The 25371-nt window shown below is 36.4% G+C and overlaps 1 protein-coding gene across 1 annotated transcript; it reads left to right on the plus strand.

Annotated features, from left to right (window-relative positions):
- The first annotated feature begins 58 nt into the window (after positions 1–58).
- On the plus strand, positions 59–24826 carry LOC136979407 (putative leucine-rich repeat-containing protein DDB_G0290503). The gene is made up of 12 exons (XM_067275355.1): positions 59–399; positions 9805–10885; positions 16786–16896; positions 16974–17435; positions 18060–19157; positions 19652–19806; positions 19880–19988; positions 20114–20199; positions 20391–20606; positions 21692–21845; positions 21913–21968; positions 22695–24826. Exons 2-12 carry the CDS (start codon positions 9826–9828, stop codon positions 24252–24254), a joined length of 5067 nt encoding a protein of 1688 aa, XP_067131456.1. The 5' UTR covers positions 59–399; positions 9805–9825; the 3' UTR covers positions 24255–24826.
- The last annotated feature ends 545 nt before the right edge of the window (positions 24827–25371 follow it).

The following is a 25371-nucleotide window of genomic DNA, read 5'->3' on the forward strand; positions in this document are numbered from 1 at the left end:
ATTAAAAGATGGAGGATTTAGTTTCGTATTTGTCTAGAATCTCTAGAATCTGTAGACGACAGCTTAGTTTCACAGTTTGTGGATAAAGTAGTAAAGTAAAGCGGAATGTAAAGAGAAATTGTGCGAGATGAGGCGGGAGCTATGCGCACATCCCAGACACTCAAAAATAGTCGTGCCAAAAATATTCCTCCGAGCTCGTGTTTGTGGGTTCCTTGTCCTCCGACGTAGTTACCGATGTGTAAGAAGACGCCTTCTTCGTTACATTACATTCTCCATCTCGGAATGTATTGGATGTATTGTTGATCGATCATGGATATTTTCCCGATCTTCCGTTCGATTCGATCTTGGAGCGGGAACGATCTTGGTTATACGCAACTGTTGAGTACCCGTCTTCAAAGGGTGAGTGTTTACAACCCGTTTATCGGATACAATACCCCCTTTTTTTAGTAGGATTTTACTCGTTTTCCTCGCTACATTTCCTCGATTTAACGTGTTTTGTAAATCGAGAAGGGCGGAAAATCCGCTTCTTAAAATCGCGTTTTCCCTGTTTTCTTTTAAATTTCTATTTAAAAAGTTATATTTAAAGGGTTATTTTCTCTCGCTTCATCCTAATTTCGCTATTGTTTACATTACATAACTCGCGCCCGCAGACTCCCGATCGAGTGGCGAATAAATTACTTAAATTAATTATTATTATTTGGTTAGAAAATCCTCCGACCACGGTGAAATTTCGTTAATTCGTTTATCCGTGAAAGCGCACGTAGCTAACGAATTTGAAAACATTGCGTCCTACGAACGTCACTCGGTCTTCCGGTCATCGTTCATAAAAGTCTGTGTTGTGACTTACCGGGTGTTGCGGAACGAATGTTGAAAATTTCAAAGGTTAATTAGGAGAATATTCGTCGCATCCATATTCGGTTTGAAGTTAAGAAGTACGGTAAAACACCTCTAAGTTGGATACTAAAATGTTTCCAATTTAGTGGGGGTGTCCCAAGGAGAAGGAGAGGAGGAAAACTCTATAGATGCCTGCCAGTTCACTCGAAAGTCTACATAGAGGAAGACTACATAGACGTTCTTTCTCCTGTTCTACAGAGTCCAATTTAGCCGATCCAACTCGAAGGGTTTTATTGTAATTTATTAAGGAATTGATTATCATTAATGCGTAATCGATAACAATAACTTAGCGTTTGTTAATCGAAGATCATTTTCAACAGACGATTGTTTACTTCTGCACTCTGTATCCGTAGATCCGATTATAGTTACGATCAGACAGACTTACGGCTATCATTCACCGAATTTATTTTTTAATTTAAAGTAAACACATCGAATGCCGTTCGTAGGACTGAATCGCGGTTCCCGCAGTTCTGTGTTTATTTTTCCTGTTCATCATTTTGAATCGGAGAAGAGAAAAAAGCGCAAGAAATGGTGCCGGGATGCTGTTTATTATGCGTTTCTTCTATTAGTTTACATTAATGATACGTTACGAGCGATAATATTTAATATTTAATGCCTTAAAAACATACAGAGTGGCATCAGTTAACCACGTTTCGTTCGCGTGTTCTTTTAACAACGAATAGTTTAGAATAATGTCTGAAATGTGAGAAGAAAATATGATTTTAAATGCTCAAATAACACAGCGAGGTAATCCGAAGTTAACTGGCTTATAGGCCACCCTGTGTATAATCCAGGTGATAGAAGTGCGATGTTCTTACGTTTCTAATTTTTTAAATAGGGCGTGATTTTGTCGTTTATTATTTTAACTTTTCAATCTATTTTCTCATAAAATAATTAAAATTTATGCATAACTATGCTCTTTTTGTGTCTCTACCTCGTGCATTTATTGTTATTTTTTGACATTTTTCGCGTGTCTTCTCTAAGTTTGTACACAATCTAAATGTACCGTACATTTAATCATTCCTAATTATTGTAATTCGTATAATTGTGTATAAATTGTAAGATTGTTACTGTTTCGATTGCGTGTTTAGTTTGTGTCGTAAAAGTTTATTTTATTTAAATATTTTTTGCGAGATAAATTATTACAATTTATTTTAAGATAGAGGACTATAGGGTGGTCCAAAAGCTAGTTAATCGTGTTTTGTTTCCAAGTTTAATTTGTCGAAGCGTTGAAATTTGTGGATCGAACAAGAATGCTTTCGTTTTCGGGAAGTATTTAAGTAGCTAAGCATTTAAATAAGACAGTAATGGAGTTTTGGGTCACACTATATTTTAATCCTAGTTTTTGGTATAGAATATCATCGAATGAGTGTAGAAGTGCATAGAAGTGGAGATGAGCATAGAAGCAGTGAAGAGTAGAAGTGTAGAACATTTTAGTATAAATTATCTTCTCAAATTCTAAACCAATTAAAATTTAAGTGGCAACGAACTATAATACAAACAACGAATTTTCTCCCGTTATAAATGTTCGTTTCATAATATTTTAATTTGTTTTAGAGCTTAGAGTATCGAATTACTAGTCTCTAATTTCGCCGAAATTTCATTATTTATAAATGTAATTAAAATAATCAATTAATAAATCTGACAGGAACTTTCATTTTTCTAAATTCGGATAACAAAAGTTCTTTTATAGCTTATTGTGTAAAACTGTGCGCGCGCCTTCTGTGCTTAAATATTTCTAATTTAAACAGGAAGTAAAAGTTCAGTCGCTGTGCGTTTTCCACGTGTTCGATGTAAAGTAAATAAAATAATTACAAACATATTTTATATAAATATGCATTATATAACTTTTAATAACTCGATTTAGACGGTCGGCGTATCGTTTGACACAAATCATTTACGTCAGATGTTCTAGATAAAGAAGTGTTTTTTTATATCACCGTTTACAAAAATTTCGAGAAAAACAGTTCTAGTTTTAATTTATATATAAATTTTATCGTTTATCCTTTTCTTTCCGTTCATTTATAAAGTATAAAGGGTCATTTCGCTACCGGGCTACGACTACGGCCTAACACTTAAATTTATTACCGTTTGATGGATGCCTAGGGTCTCTTGTGTGACGTAGGGCCTCTACCAGCCTAAATCTTCGTTGTAATTCCTGTTTTAAGTTAGATAGTGGGACATTGGGTGGATGGGAAGGACCTCGGGGGCCTCGACAGTTCGTTTTTTACAACGTTTGCTAAGTTGTATACTCGTTTATCCGTGATTTTCTGCTCGGTATTATTATTATCTTTATCATTTTCTCCCATTAAATTAAGAATTACGAATTTTAAACGAAAGATCAAAAAACGGCGAAACAATTTAAATTTTCTAGGAAAATATTTACTTATTTTCAATGTGTTTTTCCCGTCGGAAAATTAAATTACCCGTTAATTATCAAAATAAACTTTGTTTAAAGAGTATGGCTTAATATAGAAAGTTTATATTTTGCATCTGTTTTATTTTCCTTTTTTTCCCTCTCTCCTTCTCTCCTCTGGGATATAATTCCGCTCGACCTGAATGGCCGAGTAGATTCGTAACAATTTTTTTATTTCCAATGACTGATGTCATACGATAAGGTTAACCGTGTTGACGTCACCAGGCTCTTGTTGCTCGCACTTAAAGAAGGCAACGAAAGTCTGGCGACGTCCGTGTAAACAAAGTGTACGTAAATTAAATATCGACTTTAAAACGTATAATTAAATTAAGCGTTGTACGTGTAAGCGGGGTTGAATTTAATTACAAATTCGCTACCTGAAATACCGTTTTGCTACCCCCGGAGGAATGTCATTCGACAAATACTTCTCGGATCGTCTCCATGGTAACCGTGTGACGTCATTCATTCTTTTCTTCTGGCCAAAAATAACAATTTTGGCAAAGAAAATAGGCGAACAAGACACACAAAAGTTGTTGATATATAAAATTTCTGGTTGTCGAAAGCTCCCTCCCGCCCCCGGTCGGAAGGAAATCGTATTTTTAGTTGTTAATTTTGATTTTTTTCTAGTGTTTTTTTATTTGTAAAAAACAATAAATCGCTCCCTTTGTAGTGTGAATCCGTAGATTGCGCGCGCCGGCGCCAATTGTTGATGGATCTTAAACTGTACTCGATTTCGAGGTAATTTCGATAATGTTTTTTAGTCGAAGAACCCGAAAATAATATTAAAAAGTTAAATTTATGTGGATAATTTTTAAATTTGGGGCAAGCGAAAAGTAGAACTTGGCACAACATTGACCCAATGAACGACGTCAGCATCTAGCGAGAAGGCAAAGAGCATGAGAGATTCTCATAGTTCTGAAATAGGAAGACGCCCCACTTGGCACATCTAGTCGTAAATGCCGTGTGGCATGTGATTACACGTGTTTTCTTATTTGAATAATATTCGAAATTCTCTTTGCCACGACTTCTTCAGGTAGGATTCTCCACTTCTTGTCTCGTTTCGCAATTTTTTTTTTTTCTTTTTTAAATATGCAAATTTAGCGAAAGTCACGAGTCGTAAATTCGGTTAAACGTAAATTCTAAAGTTAATTCTATAATTCTAAGAATGTAACCGGAATATAGAAAATTTTTTGGGTTTCTCGAGGGGCCGGATTTATGCGCGATTTAAATAAACTGTGACTTTGACTCTCGCTCTACCAGGCCACGACTTAAGGCACCGCGCTTTTAAATCTATTATTATTTTCTGGAGGTGAAGGGCCTCGGCGAATCTTAATCTGGTATCCATTTGTTGGGTCGAGTAGCCTACGTGTTTATCCGTGTTTATCTTACGAATTGTCTATATTGGTGGTTCTCGACCTTTTCCACTGGTGTACCACTTGGGCCTTTTGTACGAAGACTTATACCACCTATACCAGTTCTCAATCGCTGGTACACCAATCTGGTACGCTCAATCGATGGTATACGTACCCCTAGGAATACGTGTACCGCCGATTGAGAACCGTTAGTCTATTCGTTACTTCACGATCCTAATCTTCTAGTCGCGGGTTCGTCCCTCCACGAGTTAAGATGCTTTTGTCAATTTTTAAATATATAATTAGCTGTCTAGGAGGCCTTTGAAACTAGAATTGTCCGCTTTGCATCTACAGCAGATCGAAATATTCATTAAATTTCCAATACCGGATATCAGTTTCTACTGAATGTTTTTCTGGACTTCCTGCCTATTGAATTGGCTCGAAAGTAGCAAAATATTCGATAAAATTTTGAATTTTACAGCAAAAATTAAAACTAAATAGCATTTTATACCGATTCCATCAAATTCAAATGATAAATATTTTGGTTTCTCTTAAAATTTAAAGAAATTATGCCATTTGCGTAAAGAAAATGGCGGCAGATCCATCACAAAGACAAGTACTATTTCAATTCTTTCCATTCCTCTATTGTAACGAATCTTCCTCAATGATCTATATGCCTTACGTATTGAATATTCCAATCAATTAAAACACTCGATAGAATGTGCCATTAACTGGGAGGACGGAAAGTGGCACATTGAGCACTCCAGTGCTCTCCATGACGCTCTTGATGGCACAATTTTATGAAAAAAAATAGTAAAAAATTCAGAAAATATCAATTTTCTTGGCTTTTTATAGTAGGCCTAGGGTAAGGTGACATAAGAGTGCATATCTTTTATAAACAATTTCTCGGTTGTAACTGTACTTATCCAGTGATTTTTATGATGTTCCTGAGGAATAATAGGGAAAATAATTTACAGCTAAATTATTTTTACTTCTTTTACATTAAAAAAATGCTTTACGGCAATTTGATTTCCTCAAATTTTCCAATTACTAGAACGGAAAACGTGGAAGAATCAGGTGGCAACGAGTTATTATCCCGACGTAATAATTTGATCGATATTTTATGAAACATGATTTTTTGGGTGTAGACAACTGCCGGATTAGACAGTAAGAGTGATCAATTAATAAACAATTATGAAAATTATGGGATTTTACATTAAAAGAAAATTCTCGAATTGTAATGGAAATAAGTGGTAACCGAGTGCCGAGGTTCAATTTAAAGATTGTTTGATTGGTGTTGGAGAAAGTTGAGGTTCCTCCAGCACCAATCAAACAATCGGTATCAAGAAAATTCGAAGTGAAAATGTGACCTTACGTGACGCGTCACACTAGTAAAGGGGTTATTAAGTGTATTTTATGTAAAAATATTACCATTATAATTACATAAATGTCGTATAGTAAATGAGCCATTCGTGGTTTATGATGCCTATCAGCAAATCAGAGAATCGATGCGTAGAAAACAGTGCTTTTATGTACCCCGATATACGTCGGCAGAAGTCGTTATGTTACGCAAATTTTTAACGTTACTCCAATCAACATTTTCTTATGGAAGAATAATGTCTTTATTAATGTTGCTATTAACGTAGTTTATAAATTACAGTCGAATCGCTAACAACGGCCATTTTTTATGTTCTGGCCAGTGTCTGTTGTTCGGAAGTTTGACTGCTTTTATTAATTATATTTTATAATAATAATAACGAATTTTATAAGATTTTCAGTGCTTTCTTCTACACTTATTGAAGAGAATTTATATAGACGCTGGCCCGAATCACTAAAGACTTAATTACTGTCTTATTCAAATACACTGTTTTACAAAGATGACATCTTGTTTAAAATACACGAATTAAATTACTTTTTTAAAATCCTTCGAACAATTTCTCACAGCTAACTGATCTTCGGACCAACCAGTAGATATATTTATTATTTAATTATTAAAAATAGTAATATTTATATTTTAAAAACTGAATGTTATTGTACACCTCGAAAAACAGTCGAGACGGTTACGTTAACGATCACCTTTCACTGGCGGCCATTTTGAAAAAAATGTTTACATAGCAAAGATCTGTTCCACTTACTACAAACAATCTATCGGTAACTTTATAGTAACCTCTGAAGTTAGTAAATACAGCAATAACTTTAAAATCTTGTATAACACTACACTACTCTTTAGTGAGGACTTTTTAATACTCAGTGGTCTTTTACTCGTAACACAGTAAAATTTATGAATTAATAAAGGTCCTCCCTCTCCATAATACTCCAAAATCGGAGAACTTTGCAACTTTTTGTAGTCTCTAATGCTACTTAACAAAACAGAAAACGATACCAGTCAGTACGTTTTCTTTTCTACTGTATTGTAAACGAGCTTATGTACACTTTATACATTTTATGCAACCTGCATATAGCGTATGACGTCGTGCGAGATACCTCTGAAATGGGATGTGGGATGGGTAATCGAGCAAACTTATACAAATTATTATACTTTTTCCTGTAAGAAAATAGCCAGAAATTTTTCTATCTCGAACAGGGACACTTTAAAGTCGATAATCGTGTCGACTTTAAAGTATCCCTGTTCAAAATGGCCGATATTACTCCTTCTTATCGCATTCTGTTTATCTTGCCAATCTATTCGAAGAATTATAATAACAAGGAAGAATGTAAGTTCAAAGAAATGACACAAGAATGCATTTAGAATCTCGTTCTCCCTTCTGAACTGAAAAAAACATGGAAAAATTAATTTATACTTCGATGCTCCTAATTGACAAATCACATTTTCTAAAATTGCCAATTAAACTCAATTAAAGTGAGTTGAACTCTACGTTTTAATTGAGTTTAATTGGCATCATTAAATTAAAATTAAAAGACGTATAAAGGGTGGCCCGAACGTCGGTTAACCGTTGCACAGACTAAATTTGTCCTATGGAAACGACCACATTTTCTTCTATTATGTTTCCACTAAGGCATTGTTCCGTATTCGTATTGACGGGGATAATACTCGGTTAACTTAACCACCATATATTTAAAACTTGTGAGAAAACGAACATAAATCTAGTTGAAATCTCATTTTAAAAATGCCACTGTGAAACGTATTTATTTAATATTTACAATTTAGATTAAGCCAAGGTCGATAATGACACTTAATACGTAAATTATTAATTGTATAAATGTTTATTTTTTCTATACTCTGAAGAGTGACGATAGTGACGTCGAGTAACTAAGACGAGGTCACTACTTTTAAATATTACACTATGTATAAATACAGTAAATTAATCGATGATTTTGTTCGCTTAACTTCTCAAATGTTACTTGTTGAGGCCTTTCGAGAGGATTGCTAGAGCCTTACCTCTTTAAGGCCTCATTATATTATTAAAAATAGCGAAAAACAACTTTCAAATTGTATTGTAACAGATGTTTACATAAAAGTGAGGGCCCAACAAATGGTTGTACTGGCTTTCCCGCGAGAGGGCCTACTAGTTATTAATTGTTTTGTGGATCAAATCTAAATAAATATCACGAAAATTAAGAAGTTAGCTTAAAAATTGCATTAGAGTAAATGTATAACGCGCAGATAAAAACAATTTGAAATGCCATACTTTAATATGACACAAGAGAATTATGAGATCATAAATTTTAGTTTCTGGTTTCTCGAACTAAAAACTATCTATTTATAGAAATTAAAGTAGACCTTGGTCAGTATACAAATTCAATGTTAATAACGTCATCTGATATTTGTAAACGATACACATGAAATCTCCCAAATACCCATTGTCCTGGGAGATTCGTCATTCAATTTTTGCCGTGTTCATTCTAATACGTTACACAGTATTGTGTGTGTGCTATAAATGGATATAATAACGCTAAATGTAGGCTATTTTTAATAATATTCTTTCTGTAAACACGTGTCTTTTAATATCCTGTTTGTAGGATATCGAGCGTGGCATAAGACATATGATATACAGGATATCCAGCGGAATTGATCAATTAGGTCCTCCTTAATTACAACGTCTTGCACTTAATATTCTGTCTACGGCTTGAAAATATCCCACGATTAGAATCTGCATATAACACAATATTAGGCTAGAATATTGTTAAGTAGGGCCTAAAGCTTAAAAGGTCTGAAATTTTATGAAGAAAGCGAACAGACACACTTTCACTCATTTCCTATCATAATTCTATGTGGTTGGCCCGCCGACCCGACCTTCTAAGAAGGTCAGCGGGCTCACTAGATCCGGACGACATAATTACGGATGTCACAAAGAACATTTGTTACATACTATTCGTTTTATTTCTCGTGTATTGGAAAAATTTGTAACCTTTCGTCAAATTTTATTATTTAAAAAATGCACATAAATTTTTAACGGAAACCTCAATAGGGCCTTACTTGATTTTTTGAATGGCCCGACGTCCAAAAACGCATTTACTTGCGAATTAGTTTAATTATCAACCAACAGATGGCGAAGTATCCGCGAACTCGTAATGGATTAAAAATACTAACACCATTCGTCATCAAACGTCATAGCGTTATTATAGCTCCAACCGACACGTGCAATTTTTATATTTTCTCTGTATCGTATGTAGTGTATTTTGATTGGCTAAATTCTATGACGTTTATCTACGGAAAAATAACGTTTTATAAACATGTAATTGGATTAATTTGTTTTTGTTGTTCCTCCTCTCGGTTTCTTTTAACTAATAACCTCAAATTAAATTTATGCTACTTTATATACGCTTATATAAATAATTTTTAACTTTTCGTTCTATGGGCGCTAAGAGGGCCTTTTTTTCATACTCATCAAGGGTTTGGCCAGGCTCACAATTGGAGTGGCCGAGTGAGGGATGGGGCCCGAAATATCTTGGAAAGACAGCCAATGAAAGATTTCCGAGGAACGGCTCTCCCGGATTCGATTCCGGGTCCCCCACAATGGAAGGCGTGTAAACTTTGTTTACTAATTAAGCCATGTGCAGCATGGAAATCGCCAGTTTCCCCTCCTCTGACATTTTCCATTTTAATGTTTTAAATTTAAAAAAAAAAAATTACGTAGCTTAGCCAAATCATACAAATTATTGTTTTTTTTCTTTTTCTAGAGATAAAAGTAGGTGTTCATTATGGAAAATCAAGCCATTGATAAGTTTCCATCGGACGAGGGCTTGGAAATGGCTGCGAATGACTTCGACAAAGATGACGTATTTATCGATGAAACTTGCGATGCCAATGACGATAGCCTCTTGTGGCCTTCAAAATTCGAAAATCAGAATGGAAAATCGACAAGCGAAACAAAGGGCGCGGTGCAACGAAGTATGTCGACCGAACTCTTATTGGATAACAAGGAAGACAACGTTAGAAATCCCGTGTCTAGTTTAGATGACGTACTACACTCGGAGAAAGAATTCATAGAATACGTATTGTCTTTACCTACCGAATACGAAAATGTTGCAGCTTCCAGGTCGAAAAAGATCAAAAAAAGCCCGCTTAAAGCATCGGGAAACGGCACCAAAGTGGGTTTGGACCATTTGGATAATTTATGCAAATTAATGGAACAGTTAAGCGAACTGAGGGAAGCCAACTCGAAGCTTCACAGGCGAATTCAGTACCTGGAAGATTTAAAGTCTCTTCACGAGATGCACAAAGAAGTTAACACTGCTCAATACGGTTCGGAAAATATCCTGTCGGAAAGATTGGATGCGCCTGACAAGAAGACGGTTCAGTTGGATTACATCTGCATGGAGAGCCAAGAAGTGTTGGAGAGACCCTCTTCCAGGAGCAAGGAAAGAAGATACATGGTACACAAAAGCAAGACCCAAGTCAACATCAGCAGGCAGGCGGGTCGCACTAGAGAAAGAAGCAAATCGGTGGGTCACGAAGACATCGGCGATTCCAAATCAAAGAGGATACTTCCCAAATGGTCGAAGGTGAAAGAAGCTCTGAAATTCGAAAAGAATGCCTATCCGAGAATTGTGAGTGAATACTGCAACGATAAAAAGAACGAAAATCTCATCGCTAACGATCAAGTCGTCATGCTGGATGTGCCTATGGATTCCGAAGAATTCAATAAGTACGACGATGATTCCTTAAGTGGAGATTTTTATGTTTCGGGAAGTTATTCTCCCATGATTCATTCTTCTATGGAAGATCTCCGAGAAAACGTCATCGACACTTCTAAAGGAGGTAAGTCTGTGTTTTGTGGTTGTAGTATATCGCTTTCATAACTATTTGGGCTGTTCGTTAGATGAAATTTTGCCATTTTTCGTATTAATGAATTATTGAGATAGCTACAAACTCCTTAAACGATTAAAAAGCTCTAAAATTGATTAACTAATTGTTTAATATTATAAAAATGAATAGTAAGGTTACGGTTTCAGATGATATACGTACAGTATATGACACAATGCCATCTTTATTTGAAAGCCCATCGGTATGGATAAAACCAACGAATGGATAAAACCGTTGAAGAATGGTAGTTTGTGGCGGGTTTGCGTCGACAAATAAGCCGTCCACGTGGAGTTTTCCGGATTTCTTCACGTGTCGAATACTTAAATAGATGTTAGTTGGCCATAAAAGTCCTCCCGGGAGGAATCTTCTCTCGTTGACAGATCACTCACACGTGGCTTCCCTTTCGAAATACAAACTCGATCTTAACCAATTCTTTTAACTTTATACCGTAACTATAAAGGATATAAGAAACAACACGGAAAAATTTTCGCCCCTCTACTCCTGTTTACAAACGCAAGTAGATAAAGGCATGGTTATTTCCTTTATCTGGATCTAACACAACAGTAAGTCTCAGAAGTTTAGGCAATTTCGAGGTATAGCTACAATGTTCAAATGGCATTACATATTAGCCTTTTTAATGTAATATTCGGATATTTAAATATGCAAATTAGATATTTTGATACGCGCTAGCAGGATGCGAAAAGCAAAGCAATTTGCAACTGAAGAATTAGTCAGTATTTGGCTATTAAAATTCGAATATAAATCTGCTAAAGATCTGTTGCTATGAATAAAATGCGCATTCAGGCAGGCCTAAATATGCTTCAACTGGAGATGACAGACAGACAGGCAAGTTAGAGCCAAGAAACAAAAATGTCTGTAAGAAGTATTACTAAAGTTTTCAATGTCACCATTGAAAATTCAAAGAAAATCACTTGTGATGCCCGAATATATAACTCGACACAGCAGTAGTAACATAAACAGCGTCGTGGATAGACGAATTACTAACGATATGTTGAGAAAAATGGATAGATGGACGGATTATTGGCAAGATCTACCAAAGGAACCGCATTGTTTTTTTTATTAGACAGCGAGGTGAGTGTTCGACAATGACACGAAGAGAATTTGGTTTCAATGGTGTGACAAATTTAGCATTTATGTCGGGTCGCCAAATATGCGAAGAGTATCGGGAAATATTAAAAGAATGTCTGATTCGATGGAAACAAAATGGACACGAGACTGGTGGCCCCGATAGGATGTTTTAAAAACCGTAATGCTTCAATGCGTTCTTCCAGATCAATTAAGAAACGGTTGCAGAAACGTCGTGTGAATATTTTAATACGATGTAAAGCTGACAAAATTTACAGAAAACTATCTTCTGTGTGATTTAAGTCGGGTTCACACACTCGGTTTGCTGCACGATGACAATATTTCAACACGTAATAACTGGAAACGAAAACATTCGTAATAACGAGACTTTCTATTTTCCATTAAACGTTTTGGATCAATAAAATTTACAACACTTCATTACTGTAACGTTATTTAAACATTAAATTTTGTAATTTATTAGGAGAATTTGTTCTCGGCTTCGCTGTCTATTGGGGATATTGCAATGCCCATGCCATTGTTCTCGAGAGTGTTTGTTTTAAGGTAAATTACAGTTATCTATAGGAGGTGGGAGTATTCTTTAACCACTATCTAACTAACACGAAAATGCTGTAAAACTTCGAGTGGTTAATGGCTGAATGGTTTAGAAATTTCCTATTTTCAGAAATCTTGACGTTCTTCAATAATAGAATTTTTCACCTATGATAAAAGAAGTTCGCTGTAAAAGACATAACGAAGGCTAAGCAACTCTTATTAACTTAGGTCTATATTCAAATCAGGTAAACTTATTTAAGGTATATATAGGTTTCGTGGGAATTGCTTGTTAATTTGCGTAATCTTGTCGGATTGTGCCGTATAACCTCTCCAGAAGACCCTCTTACCGATGGTCCCGAAGGATTCCGTTCTCGTTGTTTACGCTTAAATGTTTCTTGGTATTGCTTATCTAAGAACACAGTTCGTCTCGATGGGGAGGCCCGATTACAGGTAAGCAAACCAATAACGTAATCCATTTCGTACGAAACGGATTACGTTATTGGTTTGCTCACTTAGGTGCTTGACCATAGACGCATCCAATGGCAATTGATCGTGCATACATAGTACGTATCTAGAAACATTTCCACTATATTTCGAGCGTGCAATTATTCTAATAAAACCAATTACATCTAAAATTATTGCATCCGGGGAATTAATGACCTAGAATATAGTAAAGCTTGGAAAGCTCTGCGAAGTTACATAGCTTGCATTATCGACTTAAGATACGTTAGTGAAGAGTATCGAAATGCCCATTAATCGAAAGAATTTTTCATCAATTTACAAAAGATGCCGACGTGATGTGAAAGGAAACATGTTTACAACTTCTCAAGGACATTTTTCTGTTTTTGGCTCCATGTTTATTCTTATGTTATAGCGATAAATTTAAATTGTCTTCTTTCTTATAATTCAATTAAGCAACGAATTATTTTTAAATAAAAATTCCATCAAATAATTTGATTGCTTTTAATGACTTCATGCGTTAACTGTTTGTATGTACGTAGAAATTTCCGATAAAATAACTTCGTACCGAGTTGAAGCGGTTGTAATTGTAGACTTAAATGCAGTCGGTTTAATAATATCAAACAATTGATTTCAACATTTTTCTTAATCGTTTCTTAACGTTCGTGAAAACATAAGAACATTCGAAAAATTTATCAGCCAAACAATTAGAAAAGATTTTAGATGTGTTGCGTGATACGTCGAACCAGTGCCGTAACTAGCCATTCCTGTGCCCCCTGCGAGAATTTGCAGTTAGGCCCCTTAATTAATTAGGTTTTGGAAAATAATAAAACAAGATAAAACAACATTTCGGGTCCCCTTCCGAGTGGGCCCTGTGCGGATGCACCCGTTGCACCTGCCTAGTTACGGCACTGCAACGAATCCGGTTATAACGATTTAAGGTTATTGCCAGCAAGTTTTCGTTTTGTTTTTAATTAAGACGCATTTCTATGCAAGTATTTACGGCTATAACGAGCTTACATCACGGATATAACGAGCAAATTAGATTCGTATTCGTAACGGTATTTTAAATTTTTCTCTGAAAGCTGTAGGCATTAATTTAGTGATAGTCGATTCGGACAGATGTTGATCGAAATCTAATTGTTATAACCTAGGACACCCGTATTAAGGTTATAAATAACATTAGTGAGGATGCCCTGGAAATAGAGCCCAATAGGGTTCCACGATATAGGACTTAAGACCGATCCTATTCTACATTTTCACAAAAACAATTGTAATTGTGCAACGTATAAAGAGATTCATTTAAAGACAGAGAATTTTTATGCCTTTTCGATCTTTTTTGATATGTTGGTCTCGGCGGTGTGGCACCTGCCCTTTAAATGGATGCCAATTTGTTTTTAAAACGGAGAACGAATAAGAAAATAGTATTCTTGGAATGTTATAAATATTCTGAATGTACGGTGATTACAATGTATTTTTGTTTATTTACGCAGATTATGAGGGGCACTCTCGGAAATTATGTGCAAAGTTTTGCTGGAATTTGTTTAATCTTACCCCTTACTATGCCTCCAGCTTGACTAGCTCGGTCCAATATTTATGTTATGCGATTATCACCACTGTGATTATTATTTGGAACTTGTAAAAGTAAGCGGCCCAGGCCTCTCGAGATCTTTTAGAGGCCCTGCATATTCGCTACCAGCTGTAATGTATTATGCAAGTAGAGGCAAGTCCATTTTGCACCAGCTCTAACGCGTACTTGTACAAATAGAAAATCACCCTTAGATTACTGTACTGTATATATAAACACACTATACATAGCTTATATTAGTAACAGTCAGAAAGTTATTGGGCCCAAGATATTAAACCCGATAAATTTGTTTGTGTTACGTTTAATATATTATTAAGCCTTTATCTTCTATCGATCGTAAGACGTGAATTTTTCAAATTATACTAAATATCAATATAATACAGTACCTAACTTTCAAAAGAGCTTCGATATTTTCTATAAATTTTGTTTTTCATATTTTCTGAGGGAGACGAGCGCTTTTCATTCAAAAAATATACGGTAATAGCTTCTTCGACGTGCATTGGATGATTTTCGAATTGTGTTTAATTAAGTGCTGGAAACCTGCAAAGTTTCGCTACAAATTATACATAGAAATTTATTTCAAAAATCCTGTAACGTACAGTGGTGTCTCGTACTTCGAATTTAATACATTTCGAGAGACCGAATTAGTTTTTTCCGTTAAAAATAACGGAAAGTAGAATTAATCCATTCCCAGATCCTAAGCGATATCCATTTCGATAAACTTAAACTTATTCAAATACGCATATCTTAAAGTAAAGATAATACAATTAAAAATGCCCTAATAATAAATCGAAAACGTGAAAACAATAAATAAAGCAGGCAAATGCTGTGTAATTGGAAGGGAAGCGTACCAAATTACTGTACTTTTAAGGTTTTCTCTCTCCTGCCTCTTAGCCGAAACTGTGAACCAAAACTCTCAACCAGTAGGGGTTTTAGTTCACACTTTTAGCCCCTTTTGTTTCTTCCTTAAGAATTATGTATACTGTCGACTTCGGCATCTTAAACTTGTTGCTATATCCGTCACACGCGTACCGCTTCTGGTTCTTTTTTCATCCCAATCGTCGATGCTACAATCTTCCTCTTACGCTTAGTTGCTTCCATAACCAACGCGTCAAAAATAAAGCGTGCAATTATTTATTGCGACATCGTCACAATGCCGGGCTGCAATCTCTCGTCGCTTTTAATTTAAAAAAAATCACGTGACTTTCGCTTTAGACTGGAAGTTCGTACGTGATCACTGGGGAGATTTCGGACCTTAGCTTTCCATATCTGGTCTGGATTTTAGTGGTGTCTCGCTCCTGTACATCATATTTCTGCCGATAACAAGCGAGACACACCGGTCATCTGTCTAACTCAGTTCGCCAGAAAACTTTGAATTGAAATCACGTGACTTCCGGTCTGGACCCTAAGTTCGTATGTAGTTACTCGGGATCGAAATGCTATGAAAGTATGTACAGGAGTTTGGATACTATAATTTATAACGCGTAGAAAAATTCTTTATTGTAATGTATGGCGCAAAGATTCCTGCTAAAAACGGTTTGAAGTGTTTCGGCGTGTTGAAATGACCTTACGTCAATGCAAGACGAAGCGTCAAAGCGAGCCAAAACAGCAATTGATCACAGGCAATTCTAGTTGTACCGATACTGACTTTTGTACAGTTGTCATACGATTGTCTTTGTTTTCCTTCTTAAGGATTCACCTTTTAGATATTCGTTATGTTTTAACAAAGAAAAAGTATTTTTACCTCGTCTACGGATAGTCTATCACACGAATTACGTAAGTCCACTTAGGACAAAGTTGATAATTTTATTTTTCCTCTAGAATTTTCACATAAGATTGTATTTTAAAAATGAAATATTAAATTTACATTCACTTCCTTATAAAGGCCCCACCGGTGGTAGAATGGATAAAATCACCAGTCACTACCAATGGCCACGTGCAGTTTTCCGGGGTTTCGTCAATTTTCTAACAGTATCCCATAGAAATTCCTCTCGGGTGGCATCCCCTCTTGGCACATCGCCCACGTATGGCGTTGCCTTATCCATTAAGCTAAATTATTTCTTTAGAAAGGCGTAAACACTACGGACCCGATTGTAAACCGTAGAAGCACCCGAGTTATAAATGCTTACGAATAAAATATCTAGACTTAATTTTTATTCATTTTATACAGATAAATGGAAATCTCGCTCCGTTTACGTCTCGGACAAACGGTCTTTGGAATTACCTCGGGAGGTAACACGAAGGAAGACTCCTAGTCCCCGTTTTAGAACCAATCTTTCCGGTAACCGAAATTATTTTAATAATTTAAGATTTTTAAGGCAAAAATTATTTATCGAAGGTTTGGAATTTTGTATTCAGATCGACGGCAAAAATCGCTGACACTGGAAAGAGACATCGATCCGGAGCAGGTGTTTTCGAAATACGAAAAGGAATTGAAAAAGAGTCACAAAAGTCCTTGGGGAAGAGTGAAGACGATTATTCAGAGCAGGAAAGACAGTTTAAGAAGAAGGCAAAGAGAAGAAACGAAGAAGACGGACGAGTCCAACGTTTCCATGGAAAACCTAGAAGAGTTTCCCAAGGACGAAGCTTTCTACAACAAAATGTATTTCGAGAGTACGGAAAGTTCGCCCAATTTATCCAGCGAAATTAAGAATTCCAATCAAGAAGAATCGGATAACGAACAAAAACAGAGAAAGAAGCCGAATTCTCTCTATTTATTTTCCTCTTCGGGTGAAGAAGTTATTCATCCGGATCGACCTACCTCCGAGTTTGATGTGTACAAAGAAATGAGAACTCCTAGTTCTTCGCCCTCCTATCAACGTAAGTTTACAAGTGTTCGAATCCGTTTACTCTTATTTGGATCGGAAATTACAACTGATGATTTAAATAGAATTAGACAGTAAGCGGGATAAATCATGCTGACATTTCTAGAGATCTCTATATAAAAATTCCATACTACACTATACACATTTTTTCGAGTTTTGAGTTATGTACCATCCAAATGTATATAAATAATTGTATTGTAATTGAGGATACTTATCGATTGATACAAATATCTTACGTTTCTTCGGCTAATTAAATATCCTTACGCATACCCTCATCCATTACATGCAGAGAAATAATTAAACGTAATGATTTATTTTGTGTTGCATTAAAAAAGAATTGATAATCGCGGACGAAAGTCGTTCTTTGAACCACGCCGACGGTATTCTAGAACTTTTTATCGTCGGATATTAATAGATTCCCAACTATTTTCGCAACCGCCACCCTGTCTGGCTTACTTCGGTGTGTATACGGCGCATTTATTTAAATTTGAAAAGTAAGTCTTTCACACCCCACTTAGCTCCGATGGTACCTCGAAGCTTCTCTCTGGGGTATCGTCGGAGCAAAGAAATATTTAACGAGATGGTTATTTATAAAAACGATAATGTTTATGATTTTCAGAAACTCAATATTCGGAGGCAACTGCGAGTAGATCTTGCGATTCGGAAGAAAACACTCACACGAAATTATCGGCTTCCACTTCCGCACCCATATTCGACTTCAATGCCGTAGAAGAGTTACAACGAAACCTTAGCGAAGACTTTAATCGAAAAATTAAGGAGTGGGAGAAGATCCGCTCGAGCGGACCCAAATCGTCCAGCCCAAAATTCGAACGAAAAGAATCTGCCACGAAAAACAGGAAATCCAATAAAGAAAAAGGGAAGTGGGAAAGGCAAGAAAAGGCTCCGAAACATAAAATGAAAGACTTGAATTGGCTGGAGAAAGAATTGCAGAAGATCGAAAAGGAAAAGTTGAGACTGGCCAAAGAAAGGCAGAAGTACGAAGAGAGAGCCATTAGGTTAGAAAGGCTACGGGACACGGTTTTAAACGCCAGAGCGGCCAATAAAAAAGAAGTTTTCGTTCGAACCTCCGCCGGAGAATTTCGATTCGAAGGCATATCCGATGCCTTCACTAAAAAACTATACGAATGGGAAACGAAATTGGGAGTGGGTCCCGAACTGTCTACCCTAGCCTTACTAGATGCCAGTTTCAAAACCACGCCGGGAAGCGATAAGCACACGGGTCTAAATCTCCAGCGGGCTTTGTCCAAATCGGAAAGCAGCATTATAGAAGTAGGACAGCCTTCGCACAACTCTTCCAACTCTCTTCCGTCCTTAAAACCCGAAGACATAACTTTCGAGCTTCCTCAACCTTCCAGGTCCAACTCCGAACCCGACATGTTTCATTTTGGACAACAAAAGGAAATGTCTTCCAGGTACCAATCCAGTGACGCGATGGAAAATCTGCCTACGAAAACGTACTCTCCGCCGGAAGTGACGCATTTGATCGACAGCGATTCGGAAGAAGGTCTGACGGACAAGACTGGAGATCAACAGGGGAATCAGACGGACGATAATTATTATAGCCTTTTGGAAGAGAACGTGATTCTTCTGGAACAGCTGAAAAGCAAAGAAGACATTTGCAGAAATCTAGAAAGAAAATTGATTAACTTAGATAAGAAGATGGAAGAGATGAATCGAAGACACCAACAAGATTTAGGTTAGTATCGACTCGTATTATCCGTTTTATCCATTTAATGAAATACTTTTTGCCTAATCTTTAGCTTTGAAAAGTTTTTGAAAATATAATTTACCGTTTTGAACTAAATTTGCAGTAAAATCCATAAAAATTAACTAAAAGTAACGATCGCCATGCTACCGATTTCTATTTTCTTAATCAAATTGCATATTTCATAGTAATCGTACCCGACAATGGCCCAGTGGATAAAACCATCGAACACTGCTAGTTAATCGCGGGTTCGTCCCTCGCCAACGAGTCGGTGCGCAGTTTTTCCGCGGCCGACCCGCCGGTTTGGAGTTTCCCTGGTTTTTTCGCGTTTATAACACTTAAATGGGGGCCCGATCGTAGAAAGTCCCCTCGTGGCAAGTCTCCTATGGGTTGCGTTGCCTCGTTCCATCAATCCCGACTCCCCAATAATGTTGATGGTCTTCACCCACTCGGTACATTTACTAAATCCTAACAAGTTTTTGCAGATAAGTATAAAGAAAAACTGTGGGAAGTTCATGGACCAAGGAGCAATCCGAGAGACTTACCGGGATGTTTGAAAATGATAAACAGATTAAAAAGTAGGATAGAAGAATTGGAGAAGTGCGGAGAAAAATTGAAATGCGATAGAGAAGCGTTGGAGGTAAAGTTTAGCCTTATTTATATTCAAAATATTTCGGAAAGAGAATGAGAAATTTCAATAAATCTTTCGATAGGAACGTTTCAGATATCACAATCAGCAGCAATCTCAAATGACTGTCGATCTCATCGGAAAATTGAAAGAATTACAAAAGTTTTCTTCGTGTTGCGAAAGCAACACTTACTGTAAGTTTTGAAATTTGCAAAATTTTCACTTCTGTTTAAGTTTGTAAGCGATTTACGCCATTTCAAAACTAAAACAATACACAAGTTGCTTTGAATTAATTTCATTTTTTTTTTTATTTTTCAAGTACAAAACACAGAAAAAGCGAGAAAGCTTCTTCGTTTGGATAATGTCGATCGTCTACATCAACTATCCGCAGAATTATTAAGACAGGTCCTTTTATATAATATTTATTTATATTTTCATTCGAAACACAGGTGGTTCAAAAGTCGATAAAAACTAAATTTTTATTCGTTCGAGTATTTTGTTAGGTACAAACTTTGTAAACTTTGCCGATTTCTGACTTTTGGACCTCCTCTATTTATGTATATGAGCTTATTACGTTACTAAAAATATTTTTACAGACTCAAAACTTGGAAAAAGTATTATCGGAAAGAACCCGACAAGTTTGCCATTTAAGATGGGAATTGTTGCATCGAGATGTTTCTGCACTGCGTTTGCATACGGAGTTGCACAGAGTTAGATGGCAAGGAGGCGCTGCCAGGGCCGCCGCTAAAAGGGCGAAATTTGCCGAAAAACGTTCGTTTTCGTCTAGCGAACGACTTTTTCCGTGGGAGAAAGTACGTACCCTGTGTAATATCAAGTGTCTTTTAGGGGTTCTCTGCTCTTAAAGGTAGTAATTTAGAAATTGATAATTCGTGACACGGGCCAAAAAGAAATACTTTTCGGTGGAATCTTCTCGTACACGTTTCGCATTTGTTTCCAAGATGTCTTCTAGATGATTTGTCAATAAATAGATTCACCCATTAATAGAACAGAGCCGAGTTGAGATCCGATCTTTTGCCACCACGTGCCAGTTTGGTGCTTTTGCACAATTTCTATCTACACCGACGATGTTATTATACAGATTAGACTCACCCTTAATAAATAAAGTCGATACTATTACCTGTAATGTGATGGTGCCTGGCGAGAAAAATTCATTCTTCACGAGATACAGATTAATTTAATTGCGTGGAACCAATAATTCCATCCGGTCAACCAAATTGTAGGCGGGACCGGTCTATAAGCAAAATAAAGCATCCTATTGCATTTGTGATCCGGTATCGTCGTAAAATCCACCAACGTCCAGTGGTCGAGTGCTTAAAACCACTGGTAAGTCGGTCCCGGTTTTGGACCCGATCGACCACCGGCTGCGCCGAAGTTTTTAATTTTTTCACATAACCCACATCTAAACGGGACAGTTTTTCGGGGTAGGCACCACCTTTCGGCAGATTGCCCCGTTATAGCGTTGTCTTATCCTAATAAAAATTTAAAATACTAACGACAAACGTAATATTGCAATTAATTTTTCGTACTATTTGTATACGTACTACAGTTTACTATATTACAATACTACGTTGTGTAGTACTGAATATATACTGTAATATGTATACGGTAAGATTCGATTTAGTGCCACCGTTTGCTAGTTTCTGAAATTCACGCTAAATCGAGTGTGGCACTAAACCAAAGTATCTCGAACGACAGTAATGAGATCTATACACAAGTTTGAGCGCGAGAGAAAAGCCACGCGATTTACTGCTTTGTTTACAACGCAAAAATGAAATTTTTGTTCACTCGAATTACGACAATAGAATAGTCCATACTTTACGCGTTTTTATTGCTGGTTTAATTAAAAATAATCTGAAATAATTTTATTGAATTGTAGGAAAACGAAACCAGAGAGCAACTTCCAGAAAGATTACTTAAAGAATCATCCGAAGCTTACGTGAATTGGAATAAAATGGGATTCGAAACGTCAAATCTGACAACCACCGTGCACGAACTTAATAAAGAACTTTTAAAATTATCCTTAACTCCAGGTTAGATTATACATTTTTGCATAACCGGTTTCGTAATTAAATTTAACCAGTTTTGACGTCTTTCTAGATGCTACCCTAAAAAACGATCAAGATGGATTTTCTGCATTCGATTCGGTCGATACGGTAGGATTCCTTTACGATTTACACTTTACGTAATATTGCGTGTAATTTATTCTGTTGTCGGCATACGGGATGGCCCAAAAGCCAGCTAACCGTTGGGTCGCTTCCTTATTCGAGTAATTTATTACTTCGCAAATGTTTGAACAGCTAATGGTTAACAGACGTTTGAGTCACCCGCGCATTCGTGTTAGTTGTGATAAAATTGTGATTATTCGGAAAGTTAAGCATTATACATACTAAAAGATCAATTGTATTTCGTTATATTATATAAAGCGGGCCTGGCCAACCCGCGGCCCGTCGCGTTAAATTGTGTGGCCCGCTAAGCGATGTTATATATCTATTAGTTTCCCGTTATGTGTATACCAAAACAATTAAATAAATGAAAATTTGCGTGTGTCATCGTTATAATGCGCGAGTGCGAGTACGAACTCTTGGTATAACAATAAAATCTTATTTATTTTTTATTTGTTTTACTTTTTAAAAGCGTGTTTGTCTAAATTGTGGCCCACCGTAATGTTACGCGTGATCAAAGTGACCCGCGAAACAATTTGGGTTGGCCAGGCCCGATATAAAGGGTGGTCAGAAGTCGGTTAATTATTTTAACTACTATAGTGGGCATCCGAGAAAGCCCTAATGCCACCATGCTTTCGAATAAATTTTAATTTAAAATCAAAAATATAGCCTAATATAATATAGAATAGATAATTATTTTGAATATACATTTTATAGAATCGAGAAAAGAATGAAGTTGCACAGTTTTCTAGCGAAGACAATTGTTATAGTAAGATCCAGCTTGAAATTTCGACCGATAAATCCGATCCTAATCAAATCAAAGTACGAAGATATTCGGCAGACAGCATTTATAAACTTGGCGAAAATTCGGACCCGGCTGGAGAAAACACGCAAGAATTGCCGATTCCACACAAGAAACTCAACGTTTCTTCGTCCCTCGAGAGCTTCGGACCTAACAGAGAATGCTTCAATAAAATCACTTTCAAAAACGGAAAAGGGGCCAAGAAATTAATGTACGAAGATCCCACTCAGAAAATGGTTTTGGAATATCCCATTAAAAATGACGATTTCACTCAAAAACAAAAGTCGAAATTCCTAAAAAATAATTCTAGACAAAAGAGGACATTGCTCATAAAACCCATTCGTAGAACTAACGTTAACGTCACATCCGAAAGCGACGACAATCGCATTTTGTATAATAAAAAACCAGAGAAGTACGTTCCGGATCATTCCCATTGTAATCGTAAGTTAACCAATCAGAGTGACTTTAATCATTTGAGCGAAATACCCCAGGAGAGATTAATATTTCGTAGCAAATCTTCGGATTATCCTCACGGCACCATCAACGAGAACATCTGTGTGAATAGTACGAAAGAAATGGAAAAAAGCAGCTCCATAAAAGCGGAAAGTCCCGTTATTAGATCGAGAAACACCAGGAAGTTCAAACGAGATTTCTCGCGCGATGCATCTACCCCCATCATCTGCGAAAATACACATCAGGTATTAAAGAAATCCTCTTCTCAACCCGAATGCTCGTCCAAGTACAGATATACTAAACTTCAAGCCCCCAACGTTAAAATTCTTATAGAGAAATATAATCAAAAAGCGCTGGAAAGCAAAGCGGAGAAATCAAATCTTCTACCAAAATTACAGAACGAAGACGGTCTGGAAATTAGAGACGGCCAACGATCGTCGGCGAGTCCGGGTTCCACGAGAGCAGAGATGATAATAAAAGCCAAAGAAGATTTCATTTTACAAAATTCCTCTTCCAATTACGCTTTGCCGAGCAATTCGAGGAACGAATGCCACGAGAATGCCAACGATAAAATTGGTAAATATTGTCAAATCGACGACGACAGTCTGTCCACAAATTCTGCAATATCCGCAGATTCCGTTCATTTGGTATTGTGCAGGAGCGCCGAATCGTGTAAGGAATCCAGATTGGCTCGCAGATCGGTTGCCGAAAAGCAGACGTCGTCCAGCGAAATCTCTCCCCCCGTCACCCCCACCTCACCGGACACAAAATCTAGTAAATCGGGTGGTAATTTCCTCAATTTTAAATTAAGAAAAAGCAAAAAAGAAAAGGAATTGGCATCCATTACGAAGTTGTGCCGGCAATCTTTATTCTTAAATTTGGATAAAGACATTAGCAAAAGCGAAGAATCGAAACCAGTTCTGGCGAACCCTCAGAGTTGCCCGTCTTCGCCGGAAGTTAAATCGAAACCGACGAAATCCAAAGGTGGTTGGTTGCATAAAACCTTCTTTAAACAATCTTAACACTACTTAAAATTCGATTCGAAATAATTCTCAGGTATAATTCATCGTTACGAGTGAATTTTATGCAAGAAACTTTGTGACTTACGCATTACATTTCATGAATACATATTTTTTTTTCTTATCATCACTGCCATTAAAAATGCTTATTAAAAATAAATCTTTGTCTGTTCTCGTGTTACGAAAAAAGTTTTATATTCCCAATCGGTCTGTACATATTTGTAATAATTTATATATTGTATTTCTAAAAAACATGGAGAAGTATTTTACTATTAGTATTTTTAAACTGTTTAATGTTAGTAAAAAAACAATTTATCTTAGTAAAGATTTAAAAATCTAACACAAAACGATTGTTTCCATCTGTTGTTACGTCTGTTGTATAACAGAGGCGGAAGAAAGAAATTTGGAAGATTTATTGTTTAGTTCTATATTATTGACAAGCAATATAATTAATGCTATATATTAATTATTGTTATCTGGATTGAATCCTCATTGCTTTCTCTTATGACATGTAATCGAAGATACGCACAGTAATTGTTGCTTTTCGTAAATAAAAATCAAATCTTGTTCAGAAATTGCTTCATTGTTTTTTCTCGTAGCCACCTATTGTTTGTTATTATTTAATAATAGCAGCAATTTACCTAAAGTACGTTTTCTACTAAGTCGACAAATTTGATACTTTCAAATTAACCACGTATTGTCGACCTCGATATAACGAATTTCGGAAACAACGAACCAAAGCCGTTTCTTTCGAGACGTCATTTGAGAATATCGAGTCTCGGTTTTCGCGGACAAAGTTTCTGTGTGAAAGACGCCATATTTTTGCGCAGAAAATGTGCACTTTCGCATTTTCTGCTACACAATCTACTGTATAGAATTAATTTAAAATAATACAACCTAATTTTGATTAGCCCTGCATTTCTAGAGCATTTGTAACTTACGTATAATAGGATTTTCTGTTGTAGATATTCTCTGTTATAATTCCAATTCCATCTACAGTATTTTAAAATTTCGTAATCATGGAAGAGCCCACCAGTGGCCGAGTGGATAAAATCACTAAACGGGTAGTTTGGTCGCCGGCTTGCCCTTCGCCAATGGCTGGGTGCGTTGATTTCCCGGA

This window comes from Centruroides vittatus, unplaced genomic scaffold (genome assembly GCF_030686945.1).
Source record: "Centruroides vittatus isolate TY-2023 unplaced genomic scaffold, ASM3068694v2 contig_620, whole genome shotgun sequence".
NCBI classification, from domain to species: Eukaryota; Metazoa; Arthropoda; class Arachnida; order Scorpiones; family Buthidae; genus Centruroides; species Centruroides vittatus.